Source organism: Myotis brandtii, unplaced genomic scaffold (assembly GCF_000412655.1).
Source record: "Myotis brandtii unplaced genomic scaffold, ASM41265v1 scaffold152, whole genome shotgun sequence".
NCBI classification, from domain to species: Eukaryota; Metazoa; Chordata; class Mammalia; order Chiroptera; family Vespertilionidae; genus Myotis; species Myotis brandtii.
In genome coordinates this window covers 1,272,313-1,283,784 of record NW_005355502.1, presented here as the reverse complement: position 1 = coordinate 1,283,784, position 11,472 = coordinate 1,272,313, and the positions used below count along the sequence as shown (strand labels likewise).

Sequence of the window (11,472 nt, the reverse complement as noted above, 5' to 3'; positions counted from 1 at the left end):
GTGATGGGGGTCAACGCCTGAGGGCTCCCAGTATGTGAGAGGGGGCAGGCTGGGCTGAGGGACACTCCCCCCCTCCCACCAAGTGCACGAATTTCGTGCACCGGGCCCCTAGTATATATAGATATCTTCATTTAATCTTCATTACAACCCTATCAGATAAGTACTATGTTATCCACATTTTACAGATTACAGCGCTGAAGGGGAAAGAGGTTGAGTAATTTGCCCAGTCACATAGCCAGTGAATGGCAGAGCCAGAGTCTGGCCTGGGGCAGGGTGGTTTTGGAGTCCAACAGATGGCAAATAGCGCCGCCACCGAGTCTCTCTGGGCCCCTTGGGAGAAGCCAAGTGCAGCGTCTGAAAGGCATGGCTGCCTCCAGGTGGGGGTGGGCAGGAAAGGCAGCTGCACCTAAAATTGTCTGAAGAGGGAGGGTGGCCTGGACACCGTCGTCGCCCCCGCTGAGGCACGGGTGCAGACGGGAGGACGCAGATGGATAGCTCTCCACGTGTGTGCTTCCGTGTCCCAACAGCTCGGGACGTGGTGGCCAAGTTATCTGAGGACAAAGTGTGCGACCTGCATGACTTCCAGTGGATCTCCCAGCTGCGCTACTACTGGCAGGCGATGGACGTGCAGGTGCAGATGATCACCACCGAGGCCCTGTACGGCTACGAGTACCTGGGGAACAGCCCCCGGCTGGTGATCACGCCCCTCACCGACCGCTGCTACAGGCGAGTGCAGAGCGCTGGAGGGAAACCCGGGGAAGGGCTGGGGCACCTCAGTTGGTTACCTTCGCCTCCACATTTCAGCTTCTCAGAGTTTTGAATTTTGCCCTTAGACACCGGGTCTCAGAGGGGGGCATGGACATGAGGCCGAGGCCAGAAGTAAGAACCCAGTAGGAGCCCTAATGCAGGTTAACGTGGTCAGGCCACAAGCAGAGGCTGGTGCCTCCCTTGAAAACGGATCAGTCCTTAAGTAGCGGGGCTCCCCAGTGGCAGAATCAAGATGGTACCAGGTGATCCCAGGCCAGAGGGAGCTCAGAGCCAGGGGGAGCCCAGGGCCAGGCCAGAGGGAGGCAAGGGCCAGGCCAGAGGGAGCCCAGGGCCAGGGGGAGCTCAGAGCCAGGGGGAGCTCAGAGCCAGGGGGAGCCCAGGGCCAAGCCAGAGGGAGGCAAGGGCCAGGGGGAGCTCAGAGCCAGGGGGAGCCCAGGGCCAGGGGGAGCCCAGGGCCAGGCGGAGGCCCAGGCCAGAGGCTCTGAGTGGGTGGCCGACGAGGCAGAGCAGCCATTCTGAGTTCAGCACAGAAAGTGCTTTGCCCCTTCCCTTGGGATCATAACATTAGAAGTCTGGACATTGTGGATTTGTCGAGTCAATGATGTTTGGATTAATTTTGGTTTTGTATATCCTTTACAGTGGATTTTTTTTTTTAATTTATGAAGATAATACTCGAGTACTTTCTCCTTTCAAAGGCCTCAGTCACTTGTTTTCTATGCTCTTTGTTCATTCGTTTATTCCACTCAGGTTCCACAGCCATTTTCTAACCTTGCTGCCCGGGGCGTGACCTCTAGGAACCCCCAGTTAACGGTGGGGAGGTACTAGGTTATTACAGACAGTGTGTTAACCAACATCATAGCAGCCATGCAGGGGCTGAGGAACCACAGTGAGCACATCCGCTATTCCTAACGTGTATCTTGTCCCTGCACCGCGTGCCGGGCCTGTGTGAGTGTCTGAGGATTTGGAACTGAGTCAAATCAGATCCTGAACTCAATGTTCATAATCTAGGGGGAGAAGCATGTTTATTTTCACATCCCACTAGCTTCGCTGGTCTTTGGGATGCGGAGTTTGAGGCTTTTTTAGTTGATGCATTTACATCTGTGTGTACTCATTTACTCATTCAATCTTCCCCTCAAGCTAATGCTCCTGGCGCCACCCCTGCCCCAGGCACCACGCCGGGCTGCAGGCTGCAGGGCTGCCACAGAATTCTTCACCATGGTGGTTGCATAACCGGGGGAAGCTTAAGCTATTCGCATGAGTCAAAACGAAGTAAGCCAGCCCTAACCAGTTTGGCTCAGTGGATAGGGCGTCGGCCTGCGGACTGAAAGGTCCCAGGTTCGATTCCAGTCAAGGGCATGAACCTCGATGCGGGCACATCCCCAGTGGGGGGTGTGCAGGAGGCAGCTGATCGATGTTTCTCTCTCATCGGTGTTTCTAACTCTGTATCCCTCTCCCGTCCTTTCTGTAAAAAATCAATAAAATATTTAAAAAAAAAAAACACGAAGTAAGCCAGAGGCAGTTTCTTCCCAGTGTCTTAGGAGCCAAGCACTGAGGTCTTATCTTCTTCCCCTCAGGACGCTGATGGGGGCTCTGAAGCTGAATCTTGGGGGAGCCCCAGAAGGTCCGGCTGGGACAGGCAAGACAGAGACCACCAAAGATCTGGCCAAGGCTTTGGCCAAGCAGGCAGGAAATGCTGTCCCGCCCCCCACCCCCCTTCCCGTTCCTCTCTGGGCCCCTGTCCTGGGAAGCGGGTGTGAAGGGGGAGATGGGGAGTGTAACAGGCAGAGTGGGCCCAGCTGCTCCTGTGGGGCAGGAAGCAAGGAGCCCACCCCTGTTCCCGGTGCAGGGACCATCCTGAATGGTGCCCACGCCCTCCTCTCTAGTGTGTGGTCTTCAACTGCTCGGACGGCCTGGATTATAAAGCCATGGGGAAGTTCTTCAAAGGGCTGGCCCAGGCCGGAGCGTGGGCCTGCTTTGACGAGTTCAATAGAATTGAGGTAACCCTGCTCCTGGCCACAGAGAGGCTGTGCATGTCAGGCCTCTCTTTAGTCCCTCAGCTCCTCAAGGACAGGTCTGATGTCTCCTCTACAGCCTCTTGCACAGAGTCGGTACTCAATGACCTAAAGGACATACAATGCCTGTTTTATACACATATGCACCTCATCATATTGAGTCTGTCACTAGCTCATTCAACAATGTATTGAGCAGCTACTATATCAGATATTCTGCATGTGTTCATGATACAAAAATAAGAAATGGTTTTTCTCTCTAGACTCTTACACTCTAACACAGGGAAATAAAAATTAAATGAAACAAATTCAATATGATAGATATTACAGTAGTGGCACAAAAGAGGCATTACAGAAGAGGGGGTAGCCTGACCAGCGTGGCTCAGTGGTTGAGCGTCGATCTATGAACCAGGTCACGGTTCGATTCCTGGTCAAGGCACATGCCCAGGTTTCAGACTCCATCTCCAGTAGGGGGCGTGCAGGAGGCAGTTGATGATGATTCTCTCTCATCATTGATGTTTCTATCTCCCGTTCCCGCTCCCTTAGGGCAGTGGTTGGCAAACTCATTAGTCAACAGAGCCAAATATCAACAGTACAACGATTGAAATTTCTTTTGAGAGCCAAATTTTTTAAACTTAAACTATATAGGTAGGTACATTGTTATTAACTTAATTAGGGTACTCCTAAGGCTTAGGAAGAGCCACACTCAAGGGGCCAAAGAGCCGCATGTGGCTTTCGAGCCGCAGTTTGCTGACCACGGCCTTAGGGGATTGAGTTCAGGACATACAAACATTCCATTTGAACCAATTAACACTGCCCAAGTACATACTATGCCTTAGGCATTATGCTAGGTATTGGGGGAAAGATGAAATGCTATGGAAACCACACACACACACACACACACACACACACACACACACACTTTTTCTTTACCAAAACCCCGATCATGCTTCTCATTTTGAAGGTCTGGTTCACAGGTGGTTGGCCTTTCTTTGCTGAGTGAGGGGCCCTCTGGGGGTGGGGTGGGCGGGTCTGAGCAGGGCTCCATCAGCCAGCCCCTCTCCCTGCAGGTGGAGGTGCTGTCGGTGGTGGCACAGCAGATCCTCAGCATTCAGCAAGCCATTATGCGGAAGCTGAAGATGTTCATCTTCGAAGGCACGGAGCTCTCCCTCAACCCAACCTGCGCGGTCTTCATCACCATGAACCCGGGGTACGCGGGCAGGGCGGAGCTGCCCGACAACCTTAAGGTGAGCGTCCGCGTGGAGGAGGCTGGGCACGCTCACGGCGCAGGAGCTCTGCCAGTACCAGGGCCTCCCAGAGAAGCCAGATGATGGAACCGGGCAATGTGCTTCAGCCTTGGTCAGTAACAGGGGCGTGTGGGTGGAGGTGAGAGGGTTCCTGGCCCTAGAACAAACCTCTCCCTCTCATGGACGCTGGGGGAGGGCTGCAGGGAGTGGGTAGCCAATGTAAACAGAAAACCGTGTGCGTGGGAACAAGGGCGCTGTTCCCACTGTCGTCAGTGGTCAGACAGGTCACACAAATGAAGGCGCAGCTGGCGATGCCCCGTGGAGAGGCAGCACCGAGCCCAGCCTGCAGACACGCCAGACCCTCTCCTCTGCCGGGGAAAGCCAGGAATTTGGAGTTTTACATGAAATCTGGCTTTTAGATGCTAAAGCGCAATGTAAAAAAAGACGTCACTGTAAGCCAAGCAAATTATAGCTCTTGTAAAAAGCATTGAAGTTGGATACAGAGGACGCTGGCGAGCCTCAGCCAACCAAGTGGCTCTCCCCTTACTACCAAACTGGGGAACGGGCACCTAAGCAGTGCCCATGCCCACACAGGCTGTCCCCACCCGCGGAGAGGGGGCCGCAGAGCCTGTTTGTGCCCAGTGCCGACTGCCGGGCTGGCCTGAGCTAAGCCGTGGCGATACCCATGACCTGCGGCCAGGGGGGAAGGAGAGGCCTCAAGGAGAAGAGAGAGCCAAGCAGGCCTCACGTGATGGCTTCTCCATGGAAGGAAAACCCACAGCACAGGGGGTCCGGGTCCCCTCCTGCGGGAAGAGCACCTGGCACCCCAACTGCATGGGAAGCGCAGCCAGCGGGAGGCCGGTCTGGGGCCCGACTGGTTTTATTCCGAGTTATGCTCCAGCCCCTTGAGTAGAAGACACTCGAGGGACCGGCCAGAGCCACGCTCACGGCTGTGGGACTGCAAGTGCCCACTTCCTGTCATCGGCAGGTTCTGCGACTTTAAGCAAAGCGGCTCACGGTGAAACCCATGTTAGCAAGGCTCATTGACAGACAGAGTGACGTTCCGCGGCATCTCATCAATGCCCGAATGAAGTGACGTTGGAAGAATGGACATTATTCGAGGACCTGCCGTCCATGATGCTCCACTTGCTAGAACGCGCTGTTATCACCTGTTCTGACCCACCACTCGCCCCCTCCGGGAACGGGGGAGCCAGGGGTCCTCAGCCATGGCTCCTCCACGCCCTCCTCGCTAGTCAACACAGGGCAGTGAGACCTACAGTACTAGTAGAAGTTGGACTCACATTTCTTATTATTTTTTTAAAATTTTATTGAATTTTTTTTTTTTTAGAGAGAGGAAGGGAAAGAGAGAGGGAAATATTGATGCGAAGGAAATATTGATGCGAGAGAGACATCTATCGGCTGCCTCTTGCACACACCCCGACAGGATCGAACCTGCAGCCTGGGTATGTGTCCCGACGGGGATCAGACCCGCCACCTTTTGGTGTGCAGGACAACCTTCCAACCCTCAGGCCGCCTTTCTTCTTTCCACCACCCAGTTGCTGTAACTCCCCCCTGCACCTCTCCAGCCAACAACCACATTCAATCTACACAAGAAACTTCTGTGAGCCGAGGGTCTAGCATAGCGGTTCTCAACCTGTGGGTCACGAACAATGAAAATACATCCTGCATATCAGATATTTACATTATGATTCATAACAGTAGCAAAATTACAGTTATGAAGTAGCAACGAAAATAATTTTATGGCTGGGGGTCACCACAACATGAGGAACTGTATGAAAGGGTCGCAGCATTAGGAAGGTTGAGAACCACTGGACTAGCAGAAAGCACCGGCTTGGCGGCTGGAAGCCAGGGCTCTTTCCAGTCCGGCTCCACCTCGAACGGCATGGCTTTGGCGAGTCACTTCCCCTCTGAGATCTGAGGGAATAAGAGCAACAGCTGATGTGTATGAGGACTCACTAGATGCTGCACACCTTCCTAGGTATGCACCTCACTCACCTGCATCAGCTGTTCTCATGACAGCCATGAAGAGGGTACAGGTGTCAGCCCGTTTGGAGACGAAGGAACCGAGGTCCAGCAGGGATGCATAACTGTGCACAGCTGGAAGGTGACAGAACAGGGACTTGGTCGGACTGCTCTGCCTCAGGAGGCTCCTCACATACCAGCCTGCATTCTAAGTGAGCCCTGCGGGGAGCTCCGCAAGTGACTGAAGCCTGATTGGACCGGCACGCGGGCCTCTGAATGGCTGGAGGGGCCCAGTGTGACAGCATGTACCTGGACAGGCCGGGTAGTGGGGCAGCGGGCGGAGGCGGTCCCTCGGCATTGACTGTCCTCCAGCGCACTTCTCCCTGATGGTCAGGTCGTGCTTCTTCTCTTTGCCTCTGCAGACGGCCTCCCCAGCACACCCTGTGCGCACTCGGCTCCTGAATAGCTGTTCCTTTTCCAGGCCTTGTTCCGGACAGTGGCCATGATGGTGCCGGACTACGCCCTCATTGGAGAGATCTCGCTCTACTCCATGGGGTTTCTGGACTCCAGAAGGTAAGCCGCACTGGCGTTCCAGCGGGTTCTGCAGGCCCTGCACGAGGACTGTGTGGGGCAGATGCGGGTGGGCTGCCCCCAGGGAGGGAGGAATGAGAACAGGCTTCTGTTCAGGTCGATGTGCAGGTACCTCAGCCCGCCTTGGTCCTGACCTGACCCCGGGCTGGGAATGACCCAGATTCCCAGGAAAAGGCCTCCTTTTTCTGAATGGCATCTGGGCTTCTGCTAAAGAAACATCACTCACCTGCTCCCAGCCCCTCACAGCACCTGCGTCTCACACACACACACACACGCACACACACACCCGCGCACACACACACACATACACATTCACACACAGAGACACACACATGCACATTCACACAGACACATACGCACACATATGTAAACACACAGAGACACATACATACACACATGCACACACACATAAACACACATAAATACAGGCACAGAGAGAGACACATACATACACACACATACACACACACAGACACAGACACAGACACATATACACACCCATACAAACACACACACACACACACTCCTAAATGGCTTAAGGCAAGACTGAAAAACATGAAGTTATTTCAAGATTGAAGGGGATATTTTAACATAATTTAGAATTAACATTGTTATCAATATAACTTTTATTTCAACCAAGTATCTCTCATTCCAGTGCTGCCCAGTTTTCCAAGACACACACACACACATGCATGCACACACAGACACACACATACAGATACATACATAACACACAGAGACACACACACACAGACACACACAGACACACACATACAGATACATACATAACACACACAGACACACACACAGAGACACACACACACAGAGAGAGACACACACACACAGAGACACACACACACAGAGAGAGACACACACACACAGAGACACACACACACAGAGAGAGACACACACACACAGAGACACACACACACAGAGAGAGACACACACACACAGAGACACACACACACAGAGAGAGACACACACACACAGAGACACACACACACAGAGAGAGACACACACACACAGAGACACACACACACACAGAGCTGTGTGTCTTTATCACATGCACCCAGAGTCACTAACATCACTGTGAATGGCTTTCACTGGCCTGTTTCGGATTTTACGTTTGTCCGTTTACACTGTCCTGGCCACAACCAGTCGATGTTTTGCTGACGCAGAGGTCTGCAAAGGCCTCAGCGTGCCCATGCCTGGCTGCTCTCATCCCCACCCCAGGGCTGCAGACCTGCGAACAGCACCTGCCCCCCTCCTAGGCCAAGCGGCTGCCCATCACATGAGGCTCAATTTAGTTTTTCCATAAGCGAGCTGGATTGCATTGATTTGCCCATTCAATTTATTTATCCCTCAATTGGCAAACGTTCATTGGGCCACCTGCCTTCTGCCCACCCTGTGCTGGTGCTGTAAGCAGCAGGGCCTTTGCTGTCAGAGTAATCAGTCTCATGAGGGGCTCCCTGCAAGGGAGTGCGCATAGCCCATTAGTTGGGGAACCCTGACCCCTAGCCAGTGGGGCTTAGCAAGGAGTGTTTACTCTTCACTCTCTGGAAACAAGGTGTCTGTGATCAGGGCAGTTCCTCCCAAGGGTAGGAGCCCAGTTTTTTACACGCCAGCACCACACAGGAGTGCGGGCTCTGAGCAGGCTTTCCTGGACCCGTGGGGAGCGGCACCTTTCCCTCAGTCACGTGCTCTGGCCGGGACGTGGGGCAGGCTATGTGGCCGGCTCGGGCCAGGGAGAGTAAGACATGGTGGTGCCTGTGAGTATGCATGTTCTGTGTGTGAGGATAGTGATGTTTGGATTGGTTTTTAAATTTAAAAAGGAAAGCATGGACATTCAAGAAGTCATAACGTCACAGGTGAAAAAAGTGAGTTTCGCTTCAGTGACCTTAGCCCTCCCTCCAGGGACCAGCAGTTATCATTACTCAGAGTTTGATGTATTCTTTCCAAATGTGTGTGTGCATGTGTGTGTGTGCGTGTGCATGTGTGCATACAGTCACATCCTAGTAAACGTATACAAGCATGTACACATACAGTTTCTCAGACAGCACGCTATGCATCTGTGTGTGCTCACTGCCTCACCCTAACTTTGGGGGTTACCAGGCTTCCTTAGCTCATGATGGCAGCACTGTCAGGAGGCCTTCCAACGATGGGCCTTCCTCATCCGTCCTGGCAGGCCCGCTCTGAAGGCCCAGGGCCAGGGATGTGGGGATGTGTGCTGCACAGGCGTGGTCCTCTCGGGACATGCAGACGTGTGTCTTTACGCCCCAGCCTCGCCCAGAAGATCGTGGCCACCTACCGCCTGTGCTCGGAGCAGCTCTCCTCGCAGCACCACTACGACTACGGCATGCGCGCCGTCAAGTCTGTGCTCACCGCCGCCGGCAACCTCAAGCTCAAGTACCCGGAGGAGAACGAGAGCATCCTGCTGCTCCGGGCCCTGCTGGATGTCAACCTGGCCAAGTTCTTGGCTCAGGATGTCCCTCTGTTCCAGGTGTGTGGTGGGGCTGGCTCTGGGACCCCACTTCTGAGGGGAGGTGTCTCTGCAGCACCCCTCAGGCACCCCTCCCTGACAGCCAGCACCCTCTTGCCAGGTAGCCCCCCAAGTGTTAGTAACAATGGGGATGGCAACATTTCTGTCTAGTTACCAATTTTAATAAAGACTAGAGGCCCGGTGCACAAAAATTTGTGCACTCTGGGGGGTCCTTCAGCCTGGCCTGTGCCCTCTCGCAGTCTGGGACACCTCAGGGGATGACCACCTGCTGGCTTAGGCCCACTCCCTGGGGGATTGGGCCTAAGCTGGCAGTCAGACATCCCTCTGGCAGCCCTGGAGCCCTCAGGGGATGTCCACTTGCCAGCGGGGAGCAGGCCTAAGCTGCAGTTGGACATCCTTAGTGCTGCTGAGGAGGTGGGAGAGGCTCCCACCACCACCGCTGTACTGGCAGCCATCAGCCTGGCTTGGGGCTGGGGAGAGCTCCCCCATGTGGGAGCGCACTGACCACAGGGGAAGCTCCTACATTGAGCGTCTGCCCCCTGGTGGTCAGTGTGTGTCATAGTGACCAGTCATTCCCAGTTGTTCTGCTGTTAGGGTCAATTTGTATATTACCCTTTTATTATATAGGAGTGCCTGGCCAGTCTGGGTGAGGGGCTGATGGCTGTTTGCAGGCTGGCCACAGCCCCCAGCCACTCAAGCTCCCAGTGGAGGCTGGCTGGAAGCAGGTATCTGGGATTTATTTAGCTTCTATAATTGAAACTTTGTTGCCATGAGTGGAGGTCACAACCAGTTCAGAGCAGGCGGGAAGCTTGGCTTCCTCCATCGCCCGGGCAACCAAGCTTCCTGCTTGCTCCAGCTCCGTGGCTGCCGGCCGCCATCTTGGTTGGGTTAATTTGCATATAGTCGCTCTGATTGGCTGGTGGGCGTGGCTTAGGGCATAGCGAAGGTTCGGTCAATTAGCATCTTTGTCTTTTATTAGTGTAGATGGTTTCACTGATAGATTAATATTCATTCTGAGGTGTGGGTGATAGTTTTTATCAAATTTAGTTAGTTTCCTTTTATAATTATTTAATGCCTCTTCTTTACCAGGTTGTGCCATTAAGACAGAATTTCTGACTGTCTTATTCATTTTCAGTACAAGGAATGGAACATAGCACAGGCTCATTAAATATTTGCTGACTTTTAACATTATTTGGGAGGGAAATCATGTGGAACAGATGATGTCAGAATATGTAATTGTGGCTGAGTTTTGGTGCAGGGAAAACAAGGTTTGGAATTTTACAAAGTTTGTGTAGATCTCATTTTAGGACCCTGCAGAGCCACACAGCTGATAATCCATCCCGTCTACCTTCTCTCAATTCTGACTCACAGGGGATTATATCGGATTTGTTTCCTGGAGTCGTTCTTCCGGAGTCAGATTACCAAGTTTTTATGGAAGTGCTGAATGAGAACATCAGAAAGATGAAACTCCAGCCAGTACCTTGGTTTATTGGGAAAATTATCCAGGTGGGTTCCTCGGACTCTTGTGGGCATAGACCTGTGTACTGTTGCTGAAGTCAGGAATGAGAACACGAGAATCAGGACGCAATGCCAGGTGCCTGAAGAGAGGTGGAGAGAGCAATGGAGGCACCTTTACCCTCTAGGCCTTTGCTTCGTTTCCAAGTTGAAGTTTAAAATCCACTATTTTTTCTATGACCATCTTCCTTGGGGTTGCTTTTTTTAGTTTGGGGTCTTCCCTTTGGAGCACGGGACTTTGAATTACTCCAGATTTCTCAATTCCCAGTGAGAGAAACCCGCCTCGAACTGCCTGAATCAACAAAAGGGATTTATTCACTGACTGGACTGAATAGTAGGGGAATATCCAGGTTTCTATATGACGCCCAGGAGTCTGTCTCTTCGGTTCTGGGCTGCTCTCTCTGCATTAAAACTTCCTTCTCGGGTGGCCCCAGCACCTCCGGCTGAGACTGTCCCAGGTGCAAGCCCAGGAGGAAAAGAGCCTCTCTCTCCAGCGGCTTCAGCCAAAGCTCAGGATTCGCTGGTTGTGGCTGGGGCCCAGCGTCACAGGACCGTCCCTGAGCCGATGGCGGGTCATTTATATTCTATGGGGCCTGGCTCAGGAGGCACGTCTCTTCTCCTGAGAGTTCCAGTCAAGTCAGAACAGCATTGAGGCCTCAAGAAATGGCGTTTCCAATAGAAATGCAATTTGCTGACATGGCCTCTGTTTCCTTTTCCTACAGAGAACAGAGTGATGGCTGTGGGGTGGCGGGGGTGGTAATAGGGGAAGGGGTTGAGACGTGCAGATTGCAGGTACTATCAGTCACGGGATGTGAAGTGCAGCACAGGGGGTGTAGTCAATGGCACTGTAAGAACAGTG

General features: G+C 53.1%; 1 protein-coding gene across 1 annotated transcript in view; it reads left to right on the top strand.

The window, feature by feature from the left end:
* The window catches only part of DNAH3 (dynein, axonemal, heavy chain 3), a 219,115-nt gene that overhangs the window by 112,745 nt on the left and 94,898 nt on the right, over positions 1 to 11,472 (top strand). The window contains exons 28-34 of the mRNA XM_014535835.1: positions 528 to 726; positions 2,343 to 2,451; positions 2,652 to 2,765; positions 3,848 to 4,024; positions 6,489 to 6,580; positions 8,879 to 9,098; positions 10,470 to 10,604. Coding sequence (XP_014391321.1) covers positions 528 to 726; positions 2,343 to 2,451; positions 2,652 to 2,765; positions 3,848 to 4,024; positions 6,489 to 6,580; positions 8,879 to 9,098; positions 10,470 to 10,604 — 1,046 coding nt within the window. The remainder of the gene's footprint in view (positions 1 to 527; positions 727 to 2,342; positions 2,452 to 2,651; positions 2,766 to 3,847; positions 4,025 to 6,488; positions 6,581 to 8,878; positions 9,099 to 10,469; positions 10,605 to 11,472) is intronic.